Source organism: Equus przewalskii, chromosome 14 (assembly GCF_037783145.1).
Source record: "Equus przewalskii isolate Varuska chromosome 14, EquPr2, whole genome shotgun sequence".
Lineage (NCBI taxonomy): Eukaryota > Metazoa > Chordata > Mammalia > Perissodactyla > Equidae > Equus > Equus przewalskii.
Window position 1 is genome coordinate 85593651 of NC_091844.1, and position 23634 is coordinate 85617284.

Here is a 23634-nt window from a genome sequence, read left to right on the forward strand (position 1 = left end):
ATTTTCCCCAGTGGCTCATCTCCACTCAATCTTGTTGCCAAGTGGGTTGTCTGAAATGTGCTTATTAATTATTGATAACCTCGTTGATTTTTAATACGTGCTTGCCTCTAGCAGTGGAAGTTTGTAAAAGCACGTAATTACTTTAAACACACACCAAGGAGAGACTTCATTACATTGACCCACTGAGAGAGAAGGCAGGGTACAAAAAATATTTTAATATATTACAGCATCTTACAATATATCAAACCAATACTCAGGAGTATCACGTATGAGCATAAAAAGTTACATATAGATATATTTCCCTAAAAACTAAGACCTCATATACACACTCAAGACAAAGACTTAAGATCTTACAGCATAGTGAGTCATTTAATCACAGTGGACTAAACAGACCTTTCAATAAGAGGGCAGCCTATGCGATGAGTTATTGCCTGACAGAGCCTTATGGTGACTTTGTTCTCTTATTTTAGTATCTTGGTTCTCTCTATCGACCCACCCACTAGACTTCAGACTCCAGAAAGTAAAGAACAGGAGCCTCCATTTCAGATGATTCAGCCAGATGGTTTCACTCATCTTCAAACTTAGAAAAAAACAGGCAACTTTCGTATCATTTATCATTAAATAACAGACAGAAGTCATACTTTTTAAACCAATATGCTATTACTAATATCTGATCTTTCTCGGTTTCTTAAGACAAAATTCCATTCGTATTATTACAATGTAAACTTAAGCAATAATTAAAAGCATCACAAAATGTTTGCCCTTAACACATAAATTGAAACACCTCAGTTAAATTGTCCCTTGTTTTCGTAATGAAAAGGAACATGTTTCACAAAACTGACACTCATATTTAAAACCAAAAGAAAAAGACAAAATACTGTATTTGAATTTTACTCTAATGCTAAAAGGCCCTGTTTCCTCCCCTTAAGAAAAATGAACATTTGAATATTTTAAACATCAAAGCTTTGCAAATCCTGACAGTGCTTCAGTAAGGGGGTGGTGGTGCAAAAATGACTGTGTTTATGTACTTACAATAGTGTATTTCTTAAGTGCAGTTTGCTGTTTTCTTTTATATTTCCCTTCAGGAACAGAGAAATACAGTTTCCCTTAGCTCAAGAGAAATTCATTCCAACTCAGATGATTTGGGCAGATTTTGGGCTTCAGATTCAGATTTTCTCTCAAAAAATAATGATCAAGCACTTACTGTACACAGATAACGCCTGCAGTGCTTCCACATATGGCATCTTTCTCTGCTGAACTTACTCTTGTCGAAAAATGTAAAGATCAGCAAAATGCACTCATGTCAAGTAAAAAATCTGTTTCTGTTTATATTGATTATATTAACATCATCATAGCTTAGATACTATCAAAATCCACAAGGAAAAAACTTCCAATTCATTTTTCTCTTACAAAAATAAAATAAAAGGGAAAATATATGACAACCTATGCTATTTTAGATGGGACACAAACAGATTTCATTTGAATTACAGTGACTTAAAATTTGAGGTATAAATATATTTTCTGAGGAAAAAAAAAGCATAAAAACCAAACCTTTCAAAATCAGCAAGCCTTGAAAATAGAAGATGAAGCAGATTTCCTGCATTGTGCCTTAATGGAATCAGGCAACATTTAAATGCCACCTAGTGAGCGACATGGGAATGGCAATTAGATTAAAATTAACTTTTTTTTTTTTTGCTTGGGTAAAACATTTCCCATGATTTTGCTCTCTTGAAACAATGATAGGAAATTATTGTTCTCCAGGCAACGAGATCCTGTCTAGGTCATGTAAACAAGCTGCATGTGATATTTCCTGAAGGAGAGAATTCTGTTCGCTGACCCAGTTTAAGTGACATCTTCCCTCAAGCTCTTTCTTACTGCTAGAAAAGGAAGGCCCCAGATCTTCTCATCCTGACCTAGATTATACCTTATTTCAAGTGATTCAAAGTGAATTGAGAAATATTATATTGTGTCACGGCTTTATTCACATGAAATCCAGGTACATTCTAGACTCTTCACCACATTCTTTCCTGCACACTCACCCAGTGCTTTTTCAGAACAGATGGTGCCAATCCAGCAAGCTGTCACTTTTCAGAGAATTGGGGCCAACCATCTACTCAACAAGGCTACATGTTTCTGCCTGACGGACTCGTGTGGCTTAAATAATAGGTTCACACAGCAACCCAAGCATTGACCCCGTGTCAACTTCATCATGAAATGTAAAGTGTATCTTGGTTTTGCTAAGAATCTTGGAAGAGAACAGAGAGCAAGAGAGAGCGCTAACATTCATGGAATAGTCAGCGTGGGCCAGGGGCCGTGCAGAGCAGCAGTAGATGAACGATCCCTTCTAGGTGCTTACTGAAGACTGGTAAGATTATCATTTCTTATTCTTCAAAACATCTGTTGACTATTTTTAAACTTCTGGATCAAAAGTCCAAGATTGCAATGGTAAAAAAGACAGAAAAAGAAAGAGCAGAAATAATCAGGGAAGATATTTTGTAATTTTTCCACATCTGAACATTGGCATCTCGATATTTAGCAGAAAAGAACCGACTCCGTCAAACAAAAGGATTGGAAAAATAAATGAAAATACAGGAGTATTGAAATGAAAATACAGGAGTCACAGTAAACACTGCTCAAAACTTCAAATCCAAAATAAGCTAATTAACTAAAGTTAATGGTTTTGCATTGTCAATGGATGTCAGTTATCCCAGTTATTTATGTGTTCAGTGACCACAGATAATCAGATGTCATGTGCAATAGAATATCAGATTCGGGGCCAGTAAGAAACGCCAACAGGAGGCACTGCTGACAGTTGCGGCCACACTTAGAGTCTGAGTAAGAGGTCCCCACTGGTGGGCTGAAGGCTGCTTCCACTTCCAGCATTACCAGTCTAGCTGCAGGTCTGCCTTGCTCCATACATATTTTCCTCCTCGCTTTAGAAACATCTTTTCATCAAATCCACTGAATTTTACAGCTTCTTCTACTCCAACATCCAGGATGGACTTGGAAGGCTCCTTTCGCCCGTTTCTACAGTTCAGAAAGCGCATCTAGAATATTCATGACAGAAATTGGGATATTTCCATATGATTTATCCTGTAAAACTCAATTTTGAGGATTCATCCAAGACAAGTTTTGATATTCCAATCATTTCAACAAATATTTATTGAGAACTGTGGCCAGATTCTATACAGAGGATGCTGAACTCCTTGGACAATCTCGCTCTACTCAACTAACTCACGTTAACTGACATAAACACATTAAATTGATTAAGTGTGTGATAAACAGAATTATATATGTCCACAGGAGGGGCATGCCCCTCCATTGGGCAGGGGGTTAACCAGGAAAGGCTTTCAAAAAATGTTGATGTCTAAATTGGGTTTTGAAATTGTAAGTTGGAGAGAACAGCATTACAAAAGCACAGAAGCATGAACTAGCATGGTGTGTTTGGGAAATTATAGGTAGGTGACATTGCTGGAATAAAAACTGCGTGCATGAATATATACGTGTACATATTAACAAAACCTTCTTTAGAGAGAAGGATAGAGAGTGATAAGAAAGGAGCTACAGAGGCAGGTGGGCACCAGATCAAGAAGAGTCTTCTATGCCCTGCTAAGGGTCTTGGTTTTTATCCTTTATTAAACCCCTTACAGGTAGGAACGAGGTCTTCACACTTCTCGGGACCTACCATGGCACTGAGCATCTTGTAGAAGCCCTACTATTACTTATTGAATCCAAATGTTCTTAAACTGCCAACAGCAAATTTTAGTTCCACTATGTTTGTTCCAACTGTGTGGAGACCAGTTTGTTGAGCAATATTGATCAAAACCTCCAGCCAATCATGATACTCCAAAAATAAATCCCGTTTGACTTTTCCTGTCTATCTGACCCCACAAACTGAACATTCATGGGATTACTTTTCCCCTTGTGCTCCATAAGGAAAGCTCACATTGACAAAAAACGAAACGGCTGTGAAGCACCATTGATTAAGTTGAGAATAATAAAATACCAAAGTCACAATAAGCATTTCTCAAAACACCAAATCCCAACGAAATATTGAAGCCATTGTTCTTGTTGGAGTTCATTTCTTAAAAACAGGTCTTTGAATGAAATTATTTGTCCTTTGCTAGAAATATTGGCAAAGGTTTATGAATCTAGACAAAGAAAGAAAGAAAGAGAAAAGAAACAAGAGGAAGGGAAAGTGATTTGTTTCCACTTTTGAGAAGGGTGGATTTCCTTATCCTATGGAGGGCAGTGGGAGCATCAGCGACTTTTGGAGAGGAACTGTAACCTCTTCTCACTAAAGCCAAGACGTATCAGTCAGAGGACAAGCTGGCAGCATCTGAGAAATTAAAGGTAATGCGACATGTGACCTTCCTCCAATGTACCCTGGGTGCCCGGTAGCCAGAGAACTCCCAGCCCAAGATGGCGTAACAGAGGGATCTGCTTTGTGTGATGTCAGCTTCAATGTGACGTCCACGGATCCATAGCCACATGGGAGACACCATGACCTGGGGGTTTGTGCACTTACGGGGACCGGGTTCCAGCCAATGCCTGCCCAGGTGCTTAGCTCAGAACTTGACACAGTGAAGTAAGGGCTCTAATATTAATGCCCAGCAGTGAGAGTAAAAATGTGAAATGCTGGTTAAGAAGAACAAATATGGACTAAATGGCTATGCTCATTATAACTCCACTCTAGCATTCCTGCTTAATTAATTTTTAAGTGATAATTTTATAATTCATTCGAAATACTCACATATTCATCCAGAATAAGGTAGGAATCCTTCATCTGCAAAGGAGAAATTAAATACAAATTTAGTTTCAAGTGTATTTTTCTGTGTGGATGCCCCACTGTCTGTCTGAAAATGTCGGTGTGTCTGTGCTTTATTACCTCCGGATTCCATGTTTCTCATATTGCTTGAGTGTCTTTGGGCACGTCCCTTACAAAGTGAGCCATCTGCTGGTGCCCCATCTCCACCCAACACACATCTCCAGGGGCATCTGATTGTGTCCATTCAGATTCCAGCAGATTCACACAGGCTGGATTCCCTGCCCCATGCTGAAGGGGTCGGAGGTCACCTGAAAGCTCCTTTGACTGAAATCCCCAGGCTAATTTTCCCATTTCCTCGAGCTGTGGGAGAGCCCTGTTCTTCATTACTTAATATTCCCAGTGGCTGTGTCTGTCATACCGAATTCTCCCTTTTCCAATGTGTAAAGCAGAGCCCCTTAAATGCTATTACCTGGCAACTTACCTGAGCATTTAATATTCCTTACATTACTTGTAACTAGTTGTGCCTTCTATCCGTCTATAGAAGGTGTACCTGTACTCCTGCAGTCGCTATACCTTCTACACATACCCCTATAGGTAAGGGTCAGCAAACTTTTTTCTAAGGGCCCAATAGCAAATATTTTCAGCCTTGTAGGCCATACAGTCTCTGTTGCAACTATCAGCTCCACAGACATAGCTTGAAAGCCACCATAGAAAATACTTAAAGAGTGGATGTGACCGTGTTCTAATGGAGCTTTATTTATGGACCTTGAAAATTGAATTTCATATCATTTTCACTGGTCACAAATGTTATTCTTTGTTTTTAAGATTTTATTTTTTATTTTTCCTTTTTCTCCCCAAAGCCCCCCGGTACATAGTTGTATATTCTTAGTTGTAGGTCCTTCTAGTTGTGGCATGTGGGAGGCCACCTCGGGATGGCCCAATGAGCCGTGCCATGTCTGTGCCCAGGATCCCAACCGGCGAAACCCCGGGCCGCTGAAGCAGAGCAGGCAAACTTAACCACTGGACCACAGGGCCGGCCCCTCGAATGTTACTCTTGTTTTGGCTTTTCTCCCAACCATTCTTAGCTTGCATTCCAGACTTGTCCCCGGGGCCATAGTTTCCTGAATCCCGAGCACGGTCAGGTCAAGACCTTGCTATTGACCATCTGGAGATGGGCCAGCAGCAGAGGCTTCAGCTGGGAGCTTCTTAAAGGGCCCACCTCTGACCTGCTTGTTGATTCACAAACTCGGGAGCTTCCAGGGTGAAATGTGAAACTGGCCTTTGTATGCGAAGGGCAAGGAGAGACCAAAGAAAGAGGCAGACCTCTCCAGACGGGTTGGTGGCAGATGTAATAAGCAAGGGAACTTATGTATGAAGATTATCTCGGGCAGCTGCTAGATGAGAAGACCTCTGCACCCCCTGCCAGAATCTTAAAAGTTTCTGTAGAGGCCTTAGCTGCATTCAGTCCTGTCTACCATCCAGATGGTCTCAACAACACCCTGCTTTCTTAAGGCTGCCTCCTTGGAATAGCTCCCCTGTGGGAACGGTGGGCAGAACATACATACCCAGGCCAGGGGACGGGGTGAGGAACCTCTGATTTCCTGGGCCCAGCTCAAGGGTCATGTCCTCTCAATGACTTCCTCCCAGACTGCTGAGTCAGAATCTGCATTGTAACAGGAGCCTCTGGGGTTTGTGTTTGAAACATACTTTGGAGTTTGAAACACAGTAGCTAGTAAGCGTCTCTGGCTTTGGTGTCATCCACACTCTAGCTTGCCCCAGACTAGGCTCTGCCTCTGATGTAGGTGAGGTCAGTTAACCCTACAACTCAGCCTTACTGTTTCCACAACCAGGGTATGAAGCCTGGCCCACAGAACGTCTGTGAAAGCGCTCCCAGTCCCTAGTGCAAAGGAAGTGCTCAAAAAGTAGTCACACTTATTGTGACCCCCACATTAGCTACATAATTAAGACAAGATTAAAAAAATCATATCAAATAGTGCAGGGATATGAGAGTTTTCTCCTCTGCTCTTTCTCTGTTCTTTTCAAACGTTGCCCTGTCCCCCATGCACAGATTTTCATATTCATGCTCCAGTCAACATTACTCAGAAGTCAAAGGCAAAAGGAACAAATCTTTGTTCTTGGAGTTCCTAATATGATAGGCTGATAAGGTGGGATTATGCTGCATGTGTATTCTTTGGTGGGAAGTGGGAGAATATTTTGAGTTTTAAATACTTTTAAAAATAAGAAAACTACTTATTTTAGAAAATTTTAAAGTGCAAGTCCAGCATGAGCGTGGGATATGTATATACACATTTTTCTTTTGCACCTTAGGATTAAAAGCCAAATGAATTTTGCATACTGTTCTTCATTCGTACCTAATATTATATCATGAGTACTTATCCTTGTCAGCTAATGTTCTTTGAAATATGGTTTTAGGTCACTATCACACTTCATACTGTGAACATTCGAGTTTACCTGCTCTCTTTATGCTGAGTATTAGACTCTCTTTGATTTTTTACTGTTGCCCTTAACACTGCAGTAATGGACCTTTGAACAAAGAGGTTTTTTTCTTTAGCTTCTGAGAACACACTAATTATTCACTCTGCCTCTGGTAACACCTGGAAGTTCCATAGTGTAGACACACTTTGCCTAATGTTGTCTAATCTACATAACAGATAAATTTGTGCTAATAGGATGTACTATCCAATTGTAATCACATTAGAAAACTAAAGAATTAGTGAAACATTTCTTCTGCATTCTATCCAACATTTAAAATTATCCATAAAGATAACTGAAGTAAATACTGTGATAGTGTTGATATCAACGTAGTAGCATTGGCCCTCCCCTGTTTAGGCACCCTGTCCTACATGTATGACGTCTAGAGAGATTACCGCTAACCTCACACGGCCCTCCTTGGTACCATTTTAGCCACTGCAGGATGGGGAACCTGAAGCTCATTCAAAGGCCCACAGCTGGAAGGCCCAGGGCCGAGGGTGGGCCCCAGCCCTGTGCCTGCACTCCTTCCACCCCTCCACGGGGACCCTCCCAAGTAAGACTATGTGGAGCCCTGGGGGGAGAGATTTCCCTCTTTGGAGTCATCTAAATGTGTGATGGTGAACAGAACAATTTCTGCTTTATACAACCTTCTGGTTAGACTCAGGCACCAAACAGGACACCTCTTTGTGGCGGTGTAAGAATCCTTCAAATTCTTCATCACTGATAAGGAATCGTTCTGCTTCTCTCAGAGCATCTTCTCCAGCGTTCTCACCCTCAATTCTGAGGCACTGGAAGACCTGAAAGACAAGTGTGGTGTTTGCTTCGTAAAGAATTTTCCATCATTTTTTCATCTCAAATGCTGTTTCCCCTGACCCAAGCTTCATCTCTCTTAAGCAAAGAAGACCCATCAAACTAAGGAAAATTCTAAAAAGACATTGCACTGGGGAAGCCAGAGCTCACCCTAAAATTTAGTAAGCACAAACATTCCTAAAATATAAACTTAGAAATACTGGTCTAGATTATGTTTGCTCTAGTCTTATAAGCCAATTTTTTCAGACTACAAAATAACAGATGTTTATTGATGGAAATACGGACTATACAAAAACATCAAGAAAATAAACAAATCATTTGTAATCCCCAAACCAAGAAATAAGTATTTTCAAAATGTTGTTATTTCCACTGATTTTCATACTTCCTTGTTATGGCCTCTAGAATATGTTTGTTTTTCAGTTAATATATAAGGACAGTCTTCCCAAGCCATTAATAGTCTTTCTGAACATTCTTTTAAGTAAATAAATAAATGTGTGTGTGTAAGGTGTCCTTCCACCATAAGGAATGTCATCATCTGAAAAGGAAAAACTCAGTCCCAGGGAATTGTTCAAGGTGACAGTGGCTGATCGGAGACAGACCCAGCACAGACCCAGGTCTATGAGATTTTCACGTAAAGCGGGGAGATTCTACATAGGATTTAATTCACATTTTAGTCAGTTTAGAAGTCATTTTAAAATGCCCTAAATACTGCTTTCTTGCTCACTCCTTTGACACCTGCCTCTGCTGATCGTGTTCACATGGTACTTTCAACATTTGCTTTCATGGTTGTCTTCCTCAGTAGGCTGTGAGCATCTTGGGAGAGGATGCCACTCAACTTGCACCCATAGCACTCATCTCCAGTGCTGGCACAGGGTGAGGAGAGATAGAGGTGGCAGGGAGGATGGCCTTTCTCACAAGTTGGAATCCCAAGCTGACTGAGTATCAGATGATGAAGATACACATGGGTGTTTTCCCTGGTGGCTTCCGTTCCAGAATCTGCCAGCTAGAATGGAAGGGTCTCTTGGGAGGAAATCATGTCACGGGAGCTTGAGGGAGAGCAGTGGGAGGGCGGTGGGACCGGATGTGGAGGGTCAGGCGAAGCCCTCTCTGTTGCCAGTGGAGCAAGCCCACGGGTGACAGCAAACCCCCTGCTGACAAATACCATGTGGCTCAGCACTGAGGTACTGCTGACGGCACCTGCAAGTCCAGGGGCAACCAGGAGGAGGCAGCTTGGGAAACCAGGTTCTGAACCACGTGAGTAATCACACAAGAACCTGATCCAGGACAATTGATTTACATCAATTTGCAGCCTGCAGACATCAAGAATGTGATGAGGAAACTGTTTTCCAAACAGGGAACAGCTAATCCTCTCCCTCCAAAACAGTCAGGGTTTTGAAAGGCAATTCTGTAGTGAATCAGGCAAGGGGAAGCCAGAGCAGAAGTCAAAAGATTGGAGGAAAAAAACTATGCATTAGAAACGTGACAAGGAGACAGGAGGAAACCAAAGGTATGAGAAGAAAACATACATATAAAAGTTGAAAAGAGAATAATGAAGAAGATACTAACAGCAAAAGAAGTGGAGCAGAGAAGCGGGAGTAGGGAAATGAGAGTGGTGCCTGGTGGGTTGGTTCTAGAAGGAAAATCTAAGAACTTGGAGCTTGGGCCCCTGGCCTTGGTCTGTCCCTCCCTATTGGATCATAGCTTCCGTTCCTCATATAATTTCTCCTTTTTTAGCTTTCTTCCAGTTCCTCCTAGGCCTGGGAGGGTGGCTGATATTCCAGCTCACTTATCTATGTAATCAAAGTTCAAGTTCAATATACTAATTTAAAAATTTAAGAAGTAACATTGCAGGTTCTTCTAACCCATTTCCACATATTACAGGGTAACCTCAGGAAAATAATAATTTCTTTCCTCATCTCCCTAACTCTATTCTGAATGCTAACACAGGATTTAAAACCCAGCCCAAGTAGCTTTGAAAGGGAGGGTTTTCTGTGTGTGGTGCGCCCTCTTGTCTGGAGGAGACCTCTTTCCCCAGGCCTTCCCCACCTGTGGAAATTCTGTCCATTTTTCAGAGCACAGCCAAATACCCGCTCCTACATGAAGCCTTCCTGGCACTTTGGCAGAATTAAACTGTGCCTGTTTCACCTCCCCATATTATTTAAGCACTCATAGCTTTACATTACCTGAGTTTCCCCATGTCTCTACCTTTGTCGAATTGAATTCTACATCTTATACTTAGTTGCATCTACTCTGGGGTCCAGGCACAGATTTTGGATAGCTACATAACAATCTTCAAGGCAGCCTGCTAAAACTACATACTCATGCAAGCCTTCTTGCTCATGTCTGACTCCCACAGGGCCCTGTTTAATGAATGTGGGTGTGGGATGAGGCCCAAGAAGCCGCTTTTCAAACAGTCCCCCGAGTTGATTCTGAAGAACAGCCAGGGCACAAAACCTTAATTTATAATTATCGAAAGTGTCTTCACATGGTGGGTGCTATACGTATACCCCGGAATGGCCTCGTGCATTCAAACTTTGGACCTGTTGGGAGCCGATAGTGGAGCCAGTCCTAAAGCACGGGTCTTGGGAAAGGAATTTTGCCAAAACTTTGGGATGACTTTGCCCCCAATATCTTCTAATAATTCAATGAAAAATTTATTACCATCAGCATTTACAAAGAACATATATCCACTTACAAATAAGCCAGACTTTTAAGGGGCCATCCAGTCTTATATTAATAAATACACATAAGTTAGGCTTTCTATGGACATATTCTTCAGAACATCTCCAAACACTTGGTAAATCTTTTGACCTTTATCTTCTCCATATTCCGGAAGGGAATTGGTTTTCATCAGGAGAAAGTGAGCCAAAGAGAACGTAAGTAGTTTAACGTCTAATGGAGCTGAAAGAAGGACCAAGGACCGGATCCCCCGGCTGGCTCAGCAGGCCGAGTTCTCTGTATCCTGATCGTTCTCAGTTTCACTGAGACAAGTCTCTCCTGAACGTTTCCTTAGTTATAATCAGCAAACGCAACACCATGAACTTACCTTCCAGCGCACAGGGTTCAGCGCTTTAATCTGTTCCCTCATATCCTCTTCCACGTTGAATCGATTGATGACAGAATTTATCTTAAAGGCTACTCTATAATCCCTACACCACGTCCTCAGTTTTTGAAGATTTTGCACATGGTTCTTCTTTCCTTGACCACGGCCAATGAGGACGTTGACTTGCTCGTCAAAGCTGTCACAGGAGATGGCGAGAATGTCCAAGTATTCAGCTGAGGGAAAATGATCATCTTTAAACTTTTCCATTCAAAGACCAAGCCCGACAGGTCGTTTACATCTCTTTCTGAAAAAACATATCTTGCTTGTATCTCTTTCAATTTTTCAAAAGATACTTTTCCTCACACCCACAAAACTCACTGAAATGTGAATTATACTGGGTACTTGTGTAAAATAATCTTGAAAATATATATATACACATAATGAGATGATAGACATGCTTACGTTCGACTGTTCTAAAACTCTGCACGTGTTTGTGGACATTTATCAATATATTTAAATGAGGTTTTTCATTAATTCCTGCATCCAAATCATGTAACTTCTGAAGCAGGGAGATCTTTTGGCACCTCCAGCCATATGTAGGAGCATTTACAGATTTACTTCTCTTTTTCTCATCACATAAATAAACTTGTTCTGTAGAACCCTAATATTTTTTGGCAAGTTCTTTGGCTTCTCCTTGACTTCTTTTGTGTATTTGATTCATCATCTAATTATTTATAGAGACCCTACGGTAGTTCAGCCACAGCTGAATCAGATGCTGAGAAAGCCATGAGGGAATGGAGTTCAGTGGTGGAGACAGAGTGTAAACCGCCCCTCCCTGAAATGGAACATATTAAGAGCCATGAAAGTGGGTTGAAATTGGAGCACAGAAAACATCAGTGAGCATCATCTTCATTTTGGCCTCTCTTCCATCGGTTTCTGTAACATTACTTTCTCCTCTGCCTTACTTTCCACTGTTTGATTTCCTCTGCTGCTCCACACTATCCACCTGCCTGTTAAGCACAGGCATTCTCTGTTGCCCAGTCATTCACAGGCCAACCCCTCGCAGTTGATTCAGTATCAGTTTTCCTAGTTATAGTAATTATGCAGCATTGACTGCAAAGTCAATTCTAAAAACTGCTCTTCAGTTATAGAAACTAGGGCTTCCAAACACTCTTTAAGCAACCGTTATTTAACTTCACAATTGGAGAGTAATTTTAACTTCAATGTGGGGGCTAATTTGATGTTAGCCACATGTACTGCCTCCACTTCCCAGGAGAAAGACAGAGAGAAATTGGAGAAAGACAGAAGTGACTGATGGTCCTGAACTCTGAACTATGACTTAAGGTGAGTTACAATCTGTTACCTAATCATACATCCTGGGTGTCTCATCTTCCTAACCAGACTCTAGGCTCTCCAAGGGCAAGCACTTGTCTTTTTACTTCTTTTACAGGCTCAAAGCATCTAGTACAAACTGAAGTCAGAATAGAGAAATTGGTCATTATTTAAAACAACCAAAATATTACAAAAATTGATCTCAAATAAATTCCTAATGGTATAGCATATGGGGAAAAGGCAACTTACTTAACAGGTGGTCTCCAACCAAACCAAATAGGAAGTTCAAAACCCCCAAAATAGAGACCCATCAGTTATATTAATGCCCTACTTAGTTGATTTCCAAGCTGCCTGAGAAGCTCTACATCAGTTGCTGTTTCTGCCACCTCCTCAGCTTTTGCTGTGTTATGTTACTATGTGTTACTATGATATCCCCTCTCCTGTTCTCAGATTTGCTTATCAAAGCCCTGTGAAGAAACAGTTCACAGAGAAGATCTGTTTGCTCAGTCCCTGCATGTCCCCAGGAAAGCCTGGAACCATGATAGAATCCAGGCCAACTCCTGCCTATATGACTGCCAGAATGTTCTATATGCCACTTCTTGATGATGTGTGCATGCCTGGGGCAATGGGGCGTGTAAACTCAACTTGTCAAGAGTCGTCAGGATTCTTCAGCAAGGTTCATGATGTACCTGGTTTCATTGTTGTGGGCCCTGAGTTTCAGTTACCATGGCTGGTTGCATGGCAATATTTGCCTAGTGGACCAGCCCTGCATAAAAGCCTCAGACTCTAAAACTCAGATGAGCATTCCTGGGCCAAGACATTCCAAACATGTCCCTGTCACTCACTGCTAGAGACAAAGCACACCTGTGTGTCCCTGGCTGGGGAAGGACTCAGAAGCTTGTCTGACCTCTCTGGACTCTGGCAATCCACATCTTGTTTCTGCTCTGTATCTTTTTGCTCTAATAAACCTCAGCCGTGAGAATAACTGGCTATTAAGTGAGTGCTCCTAGAAAACTGCCAAACTTAGAGTGGTAGTGGGAGCTCTGAAGTAGGTCGGCTCATCCCCTGAGGCACACAGAGCCATCCCTGGTTCTTCCAACCAGAGGTAGAAAATTGGAGGCTAATGGACTACATAGGTATACCTAAATACAACATCTGAAAATATTTCAAATTGGATTTAAGATAGAATGTAGATTTCTGATGTGTCTTTGACAATGTGAGGATATGGCAACCCTATGCTAAGCTCCCATACAGTACTGAAATCAATGGAAGCTCATACTTGGCTGTCCACTTGTCCGCTATAATAGGGCATGATGCTTCCAATTCTTCACAGTCTTCACACTTTCTCATCATCTCTCTCCCATTGAAGCTGGTTTTTCTTACACACTTCAAAGTCACTAATGACACCGCCTCCCTGATACAAGCATTTGAGCCTTTGACCCTGAAGGACAGAGACCCTCCTGGCTTCTACTCTCCACAACACACTGACAAGCAGATGGAGCGATTTTGGAGGGAGAGCGTTGCCAAGTACACATCCTGCAAACCTGACCAATTATTCTCTGCTCACACCTGCTCTGTAAACCTTTCTTTTTTTTCTGTAAATGTGGTTCCCAAAGCTTACTTCACAACTCTGACCCTGGTCTCATGAAGTGACTCCCTTTATGGATGTTTCAGTTTTAATCCATTGCCTTTGTCTTCCCTGGTTCACCTCTACCTGAAACTTGTGAATCTTCTCTTCCTGCTCAACCTTCATCATATGGGCTATACTACCTACACGCGCAACCTCCCCTCCCCACCATGTCCATTTCCTTACCATCTCAGAAGGGGCATTTGGTCAGAGATTTCCTGTGGACATCCCCCACAGATCATAAATGCAACTACCCTTTGAATGATTTCAAGGCTCAAACAGCTCATACAAAGCAAGAATAGAAAACTGTACTCTAAGAGTTAGGTTCCAACTGTCTCCTACAACGGTAGCAGTAATAATAGCTAACATTTTTCAAGTGCTTCCTAAGTTCCTTAGAGCAGATGTTATATCTCTGTAAAACTTAGCTGTAAGGGACCTCAGCAATCTTACAATCAGTGGTTTCTACTCCTGGCTGCATACTGGAATCCCTTGGAGTCCCCCCAAATTGGCCTGCCCCCACATCAGGAGGTTCTGACATAACCTCTCTGGGGTCCAGTACCAACAAAGATATTTATTTAAAGTTCCTCAGCAGGGGCCAGCCCCACGGCGGAGCGGTTAAGTTTGTGTGCTCTGCTTCTGCAGCCCAGGGTTCGCTGGTTCGGATCCTGGGCGTGGACCTGGCACCACTCAACAAGCCATGCTGTAGTGGCGTCCCACATGGCACAACTAGAAGGACCTACAACTAGAATATACAACTATGTACTGGGGGCTTTGGGGAGAAGAAGAAAAAAAAAGGAAGATTGACAACCAATGTTAACTCAGGGCCAACCTTTAAAACAAATTTAAAAAAAGTTCCTCAGCAGCCAAGTGTACAACCAAAGGTGAGAATGACTGTTTCAGTCCAATTACTTAATTAATACATGAGCCTAATAAAATACATAGTTATTTATGTATAAATATAATACACATTTTTGTTATGTATAAATTATGCATAATTATGTATAAATTATGTATAAATATAATACATATATTTATGTATAAATATAATACATAGTTATTTATGTAAATATTTTTAAAATTAAACATTAATAGCAAACAAGCAATAAAGCCTGGGCTTGCAAAACTGTCGCCCATGTTAACTTTCCCTGCCAGTAGTTAAGCTAAAGCCATAGGCCTTAATACTTGCTAAACTGAAATGTGCAGAAGAGTTATGCTCACTAATATGCTGTGTTCTCTGTCTTGCCACACTTGTTCACTCAGAGCCCCACCAAACTCTAACTGCCGTAACTCCAGGCACAGCTTGAGCGGAGATTAGAATGAGCAAGTCGGATGTTTCCTCCTATCTGGTCCCCAGCAGGCCTGGCCTAAGGGCCAGGATGGAAGGAAAGAGAGTACCCAACACTAACAGTGGCAACAACTACAGTGCCATCCCAGCAAGCGCACCGTAGCTCCGGAACCACCTCTCCCGGATCAGGCTGCCGTTGCTCACGATGCTCACGCTCGGCAGGTGCAGCTCCTCTTTGCAGAACTTCACCAGCTGGCCCAGGTATTCGCCCCGGTCCTGAAGAAACGGCTCTCCGCCCGAAAAGTTTATCTTCTCCATGCCTGGGAGAGAGGAAAAATGATTTTTTCCTTCTATTTTTCTACTTCACAAACATCCATTACTATTTTAATGACAAAAGTACTATTTCCTTATGGAACAGAATGAAATAACTCCTCACTGTTCTCTCTCCTTGACTCCTGGTCCCTGCTCAGCCTCACTTTGTGGAAATAAGCATGTATACAATCCAAGGCCTCACCAGGAAAAAGGTCACCTGAAGTTGTGTTTTCCCCCCGATTTTCAAATAGATGCACTTCAAAGCAGGAATTAGTGGCACAGATGACAGAATTGCTTAGAAGCTACAGGGTGCAAGGAGGTATCCCACAGATTTGCAAACAGGAAGCCACTTTCCCCATGGAGAATGGTTGCCCTTGGGCTCTCATCCCTGTGACATCATTCCTCGTGGTTCTGGGATGACCCTCTCCACCCCACCTCCATGGAATGGATGCCTCTTGTCTTGGAATCTGCATCCTCCTCTCTCTGGGTTTACTCCCTTATTTTTGAAAATTCTTTCAGGAGTTTCCTGAAAAAGCATAAAATATGAATTAAAGTGAGGACTTGTATGTTTCCAAACACACTTGTGATCAAGTGTGGCCAGGTACAATATTCTGATTGAAATCACTTCTCACACAGAAGCTTCAGGGCATTACTTATTGTCTTCTAGGTTTTAATGTGATTGTTCAGAAGTCTGGCATCACTCATTTAGGATCTTTTGTAAGTACACGGCTTTTGCCCTTCCAGAAGCTTCCTTTCCAATGTTCTGAAATTTCAGGATGCTGTGCCTTAGTGGAATCTGTCTCTGTTCCTTGCTCTGGACGCTTGGAAGGCCCTCCATCTAAAAACGCAGCTCTTTCTGTTGTGGGAAGCTTTCCTACATTACTTGCTTGATGATTCCCACCTCTTCTCAAATTTCCTTTTCTCTTGGGAAATTCTATTACTGGCATGTTGGAGCTTCTGTGTTGAACCACTATTTTCCTTCCACCTGTCTCTCCTGTTCCTATTGTCCTATTTATCTAAGACTATCTTTTAGCCTTTCTAGTAAAATTTTAATTTTAGAAATCCAATTTTTAGTTCTCCAAACTCTCCCATCTTCTAACTTTTCCTTTTTTCAGCATTGTGTTATTTCATATATGTAATTCCTTCTGTCATCTCTCTCTGATTGCCAATTATAGGTTTTTTGGGGTTCTCTTCTTCTTTTGTTTTCCCTGTTTACTTGTTTCGTCTGCCTTTTATTGTGGCGTTTTATTTGTCCATTCACATTTGAATGAAGCACAAAAGAGCTGGATGGAATTTCTGGGATGAAGGAGGGGTCTGCTCACGCGGACGGTTCCACCCCAGAGTGCTAGAGAGGTGAGCTAGCTTATTCACTAGATAATGCTCCAGATGCCAGTGTCCTTGGTCTTTCCTCTGGGCCATTCTGTTTCCGCAAGAAGACTCTTTTCTCTCCTCCTATGCCTCATGTGCCAGGTGCCTGCCCCCCGGGAATGTGTGCAGGCTGACTTGCACTTAGCCCTCTGGATTCAGTGTGGTGCTCTTCTCCCCCTCCTCCCTGCTCAGTTGCCCCTGAGGGTCAGCCCGTGGGGTCCAGATCCTTCAGAAAAGGACGCTTCTCTCATCTGCAGGAACTAGGAGGGGCCTCATCTGACCATGGCGGGGAGAGCAGCTGGCCTGCCTCCAGCCTGTTGCCTACTTCCTGCCTCACCCTCACTTCTGACTCACTGCCTTACTTCTGCGTGACACAGGTGCCAACTTCTGAAGTTTCCTGCGTTCTCCGGGGCTGTATGGTGAGCATTCTGAGGCCCTTCCTCCTGCAGACACACGCTGAAGCTGCCCAGGTGCATCACTCAGTTACAACAGCTGTGTGTTGATTTCTCTGTGGGTTTATTCCCCTTCTTTCAATTATTTTTCTATAACTTTAGGGGAGTAGAGGAAAGATTGGAGGAAATGGAAATAAATATGCCATGATTAACTAGAAGGCCCAGAATATCTTGAAATTTCAGATTTTTATATGGTGATATTGTCACAGTGGAGTTCATTTTAAATTCAATTCAGTTCTCTTCAGTTCACTGAGTCTTTAGTAGGTGCTCTCTGCTCGTGGCCCACATCATAGTTGTTCATTTCCAGAATGCAGCCTTAACTAGCAAGCAGCTCGTTCCTCTAAGTTAAGTTTTAAATGCCCACATCACAGAATTCTGATGGTGCTTAAAGCACAGACATAAGCCAGCATCTCAAATTAGAGACGGAAGCCTTGGAGAGACAGAAGATGGAGAGGAGAGGGAGGAGGGCACGGCAAATCACAGAAATATTAACAGATGTGAGAATCAGAGACCCAAGGAGCAAGCACCAGGCCCAGTAAGACCAGCACAGACTTGGTCATAGGAAGGAAACAGAAACACCAATGAGAATAGCAGAGGGGTCCAGGGAACTTCCTAAGGCACAAGCAGCACCACACCCCACAAAGTTCGCTGAGAACGTTGTTAATCTACCCACTCAGAACACTTTGTACCTACTAAATCCCTAATACCGTGCTTGGAAGTTTAATTTGTGCCATCACACTGTATGTAGTATAGTTTTTAAAATGCTGTCCTGACCCAGTGGCGAGGCCATGGCTACAAGCTGGTCAGTTCTTCTGGAGCAGCCATTTCAGTCAACACTCCAAGCACGTTCTCCACTGGGCTCTCACACCAGGCACTGTACACCGCCCTTCAGGGCCAGCCCCATGCCCAGAGCCTGCTGAAATGACTCCAACTAGCCCACGCTAAGCCAGCTGGCCCTACGCTCTCTGTTCCCTCCCGCAGAAATCACAATCAAGGCTCTTGTCCACAGTCCCCCATCCCTTTGCCTGGCGGCTGACCCCAGGACATCCCCTGGTCCCTGGGGGCGAACTGTGTCCTTCACAAGAAGCTGTGTGGAACAAAACTGTGAAACTCTTCCCAGTTTCTCTCCTTCTGGATCTGCATCTGGACTCCCTGTACCCCACCCAAGGTAACACGTTTAAAACACTCACTTAATCCTTAAAATAATCTATCGAGGAAGGAATTAGTATCTTGCTTTGTAGTTGCAGGAATTGAGCTCCAGAAAGGAGCTTGACTTACTCAAGATCATAAGTCTAGAGAAAAGTGGAGCCAGGATGTGTGCCCAGGCTCCGTAGCCTTCCATCTTCCTCAGTAGGGTCACCCTTCATCCCAGCTCGCCCAGAACAGTCCAGTTTATGGTTGACTAAATCACATGTTCATTCTTTTCAGCATCCCCTTTGGCTCTCGGATGTGTCTACGATTGGACCGTAATAAATTATATCACCTCACTGTTTATAAGCCAACACGCTAGGAAGCTGCTTGTGTGATGATCATTATAATCCAATAAAAAGATTATTCCTGAAAAGTGTGGTTAAATAGGGACAGATAAACTGGAGAAAGCAAGACACTGGATTGGCCAGTGGCATAGCCCTTGATGAGTCGAGGAGCAGGTTTAGAGGGGATGACAGAATGAGAAAGCTGAAGGAACAGGATGTAGAGACGTAGCAAAGATCTCAGACAGGGAACAACTAATTCACAATGGTGTTAGCATACAAGAGCGATCCTATTACAGTGAGATCGATAGCTGATGCTCACAATGGTTAAATTCTATTCATTCTTCTCTGTTTAAAAGCCAGAGAAGTAAATAATATATTTTAGAAGCATTTTCAGCCAGAGCAGTAAATTTTAATTTTAAATATAATACACATTGAAATAAAAGATTTTAATTTAAGTTTTAATATAAGTTTAAATTTTTAATCATTACCCAAATAGATTTTCCTCTATTAGCCAGAAATCTCACTTATAGGACACATAACCCATACTATACCCTAATAATTTTAATTAACTTTGGTTTGACTTACTCTAAACTGAGGTCATTATATAAAGTATTAATTATAACTGTAATAGTTTATAATCCATAAAAAATACATAAGCATTCATCTATTTGTGCTTTGTAACAACTTTATTTATTTTATTTTTGGTGAGGAAGATTGACCCTGAGCTAACATCTGTGCCAATTTTCTATTTTCTATGTGGACGTGGCCACAGCCTGGCTTGATGAGTCGTGCTCTAGGTCTGTGCCCAGGATCTGACCCGTGAATCCCGGGTCGCGAAGCAGAGCCTTCGAACTTAACCACTACACTGCTGGGTCGGCCCCTGTAACAACTTTTTGAGGTTGGTATATGAGTTATCGTTATTATCTACATCTAAAAATCATTCAACTGATTCAGAAAAGTTAAATGTCTTGACAAATCTTGTAAGTGGTGGTGCAGGAGCTCACCCCTGGCCGCGTGGATCAGGACCGTAAGTTCTTTCCACAACACCGGAACTCTTCTCATCCGTTCATTCATGCATTAATTCACCCAGCCAAAACCATTTATGAAGTCCCTATTACATTCTAGATGTTTTGCTAGACACAAAAATCCACAGAACGATAAGATTCAACCTTGGAACTCAAACTCCTTGGGGACCCAGACAGGAAAAACGAAACAATGAAACAACACACAGGAGCACAGTTTAAAAAGTGCTCTAATATGCGTTTGTAACCAGTGCCATAGGATCACAAATGATGGGGACGGGGGTATGATTTCTGCGTGAAGAGGACCGGGAATAATCCTGAGGAGCTTTGAGAGTTCCCCAACAGGGATTGGGGTGACCCGCATTCCAGGGAGAGAGAATGGTACCAGCACAGGCATGAAGCTGCAGGTGTTGGGGGAGAATGGGATTAACAGGATGTGCCCACATCACAGGGCACCTAAGACGTTGGGGTGGAGGACACTGACGGCAACACTGAGCTTGCCCAGGGCCTTGCAGGCTTGTGCTGACGGATTTGGGCTTGGATGCCACGCACGAGAGTTAAGTGGGGAGTTAAAGCATCAGAACTCTATTTTAGTAAGATAATGCGCCTTCAGTCAGGACAGCTGAGACAATGAGAGGAAACAGAGAAGTCCTGGTGAGAAATGGCGAGACTCTGAGCTAGACCCCACTGGGAACAGCGGCAAGGTGGGTCTGCCCTGGGATCAGCTGTGGATGACCGAGCAATCATAACAGGGAGCAAAGTAAGTCAGATCCAATAAAGTGCAAACTGTATGACTTCATTGTAAAAGTACAAAATCAGGCAAAACTCATCTCTGTGTTAGAAGATGAGCTTGTGGTTACGCTTGGGAGGAAGGGCAGTAACCAGAAGGGAGCATGCTCTTCTGGGCACTGTGATGTTTTCCTTCTAGATCTGCATGCTATTTACCTGAGTGTGGTTACTTGGTGAGATACATCGAGCTGTACCCTCAGGATGTGTGCAACTTTGTGCATGTTATTACACTTCCGTATAAACGTTAAACAAGCTGAGAAAAGCGTTGGTGATGTTGCTGAAGTTGCTAGCTCAGGAGATGCTCTAGGAAAGAGAGGAAGACAAGGAGTGAAGGCAGAATAGATGTGGAGTGGAAGATGCTGCCTTCTAATTGGACAAGCTGAGCTCTCTCTGCGATGCCTGCAGTTACCAATGCGGGGAAGTTTAGCAGGCAAGTCTTGAGAACAAAGTCATTGCTGTATTTGAGTTGTACATAGTTTCTTACTAGTTTCGTATTAAGAGCACATAAATGAACCAAAATAAAAGACTCAAATCTTGCAGTTCTTAAGTCAAAGTTTTTGTATTGGTTTTCCACCTTTCTCATGAACTGTTTCTGGAAAACCCCAGTCAGTCAGTGCTTTGGACAGACTTAGAAAGCAGCACGACCTTCCCAGCCTGCCTCTTTCCAAACGCTGGGTGGACGGGGAGCTTGGCCATCCCCACGGACCTCTGCCCACTTAGAAGCGGCAGGGGAACGGCTTTGCTCCACTTCCCCACCATGCCAGCGGACTCTGGGTTTAGGCAGGCTTAGGTACCCCTACCCAAATTCCCCTTAAGCTTGTCTCACAGGATGGCATCCTCACTGTGTGATGGGAAAGGATTCAAGTTCTAGAGAAGCTCTGCAGCCCCCAGCTGGAGTGCCCCCAGCCCCTCTTCTCTGAGCCCAGCACCTGGTGGCTGAGCCCCCCGATCTCTTTCTAGGACCCGGGACTCACCGGCCTCCTTAAGCAGCAGCAGCCCTCGCTTGGCATCCTCGAGGGGCAGCACGAAGGAAGTCTTGGCCGTGTGGAAGCAGAAGCCACACTTGTAATTGCACTGGCGGGTGAAGTGGTAGTTGACGCTGAGGGGGGTGGGGGGCTGGTTCATGCCCTCTTCCTCTTCCCTTCTGGTCTCGGCTGCTGCTTTCCTGCTCTGGTGCCGGCTGCTCTCAGTCCCGGCCAGCCGGAATGCTGCCCTGAGCCCGAGGAGCAGGGACACCAGGCTGCTCCATACACAGCTCAGCTGCAGCCGGAAAGCACTCAGCAGCTTTCCAGCAAAAGCGATGGGCTTGAACACCCACATGGTGCCGGGCGCCCTGAGGCTGCCCGCCGCTCGGAAACGCGCTTTATATGTTCCTGAGCAACCCTGTCACGGAGGAGGAGGGACACACCTTCATTTATTTTGTGAGAAAGATTGACCCTGAGCTAACATCTGTTGCCAATCTTCCTCTTTTTGTTTGAGGAAGACTTTTTGCTGACCCAACATCTGTGCCAATCTTCCTCTATTTTATGTGGGATGCTGGCCCCAGTGCGGCTTGATGAGGGGTGTTAGGTCCATGCCCGGGATCTGATGCTGTGAACCCTGGGCCACAGAAGTGGACTGCGCAAACTTAACCACTACGCAATTGGGCTGGCTCCAGGAAATATTTGTTTGACTAGATCATGTGTGTATGAAGAAATGAAAATGAAATCAGTTTCCATTTCCAAACAAATATCACGCATGGCCCAGAGGGTAATCATGAAGTCCTTTGAAGACAAGTATTTTAAGGTTTGAAGCTTAGTTCAGCCAATAGTGTATAATTTTGGGTAAATTTCTTTACCTGCCTTATCTTGTTAACACTTCTGGGAAATATGGGTATTAATGTCTAATGCATGCAGGGTGTTTTAAGGATCAAATGACATGAGGTATATTAAGCTTGGCATAATAAATTAGAAATACTTCGCCTGCATGGAGCACTGTGTGCCAGGCACTATGTGCACTTTGCACACACTGACTTATTTCTCAGCTGGGCAGATGTGTCACACAGGAAGTAAGGGTTTGAACTGAGATTAAACACTTGCAATACCACTCATCAGTTGATCATTATTATCCCATTATTTTATTATTACTTTCTCAGTCTTCCTAAGTTCTATCCTGGCTTTTTCTTTTATTCACTCATTCATTCAGGCATTCTTTCTTTCCTTCTTTTCTTTCTTCTTTCCTTCAACAAGTGTTTATTGAGAGCCTCCTTTGTATCAGGAAAAATATTAATAAATATGAATCAAATAAAGAAGTCAAAGTTCCTTTTGGCAAAGAGCTCAGAGAAGTAACAGTCACTTTGCTAGTCTTTGAACACATGCTTATTCCTTCATAACTAGCCCTTCTCCACCCGTCCAAGAGGAAGGCTCAGCAGTGGCAGAACTTCTCCAAAGTCCCGGCTTGCAAAGGACGGGAGGGATTTCTTCTTCCAACTGCTCAAGAAGGGGGTGGGCTGGAATCCAGGCCAATGCAGCCCCCTTCTTGCTCTCTATACCTTGGGAGTTGGCCATCTCTCCCCTCCCAAAGGCATCCAAGCATTGGTGACAGCCCAATGTCACCATCATTTTTAGCCAGCGACTTTTGTCTTTAAACACCTATCCCTAACATACATCCCCAATGTACTCTGTGCTCCCTGATGTGGACCACCCCTGCAGGAATGGCAAACAGCGGCTGCAATGTATTAGTGGGTTGTGGAATCGGTTTAGTTACTTGAAACCATCATATTATTTTTTTGGCAAATCTTTTACTGAAGCATACTATACATAAAGAGCACAATTCATCGATGTACAGCATACTGAATTTCTGACACAATGAACACATGT

General features: G+C 43.0%; 1 protein-coding gene across 5 annotated transcripts; it reads right to left on the bottom strand.

Annotated features, from left to right (window-relative positions):
• Positions 1-194: 194 nt before the first annotated feature.
• Positions 195-22419, bottom strand: RSAD2 (radical S-adenosyl methionine domain containing 2). Of its 5 annotated transcripts, none has more exons than XM_008518189.2 (6): positions 21751-22419; positions 15517-15678; positions 11118-11347; positions 7909-8058; positions 4754-4786; positions 195-3047 (listed from the first exon to the last, which is right to left on the bottom strand). In XM_008518189.2, the coding sequence occupies exons 1-6, from the start codon at positions 22094-22096 to the stop codon at positions 2883-2885; spliced, it is 1086 nt and encodes a 361-aa protein (XP_008516411.1). In that variant the 5' UTR covers positions 22097-22419; the 3' UTR covers positions 195-2882. The 5 variants fall into 5 exon arrangements, with proteins under 5 accessions (XP_008516411.1, XP_070427870.1, XP_070427869.1 ...); XM_070571769.1 differs by having other exon boundaries at positions 195-3027; positions 21751-22377; XM_070571768.1 differs by having other exon boundaries at positions 7942-8058; positions 21751-22251.
• Between the last annotated feature and the right edge of the window lie 1215 nt (positions 22420-23634).

Bases quoted from the DNA above. Each gene is read 5' to 3' on its own strand.
- RSAD2 (XM_008518189.2), bottom strand. From the start codon at position 22,096: ATGTGGGTGTTCAAGCCCATCGCTTTTGCTGGAAAGCTGCTGAGTGCT. The intron at 8,059-11,117 runs GTAAGTTCATGG...CTTGTCTTTCAG, and splicing joins TGAACCCTGTGCGCTGGAAG to GTCTTCCAGTGCCTCAGAAT. The intron at 4,787-7,908 runs GTTGTATAAAGC...TCTCCTTTGCAG, and splicing joins TGCCTGAGTCTAACCAGAAG to ATGAAGGATTCCTACCTTAT.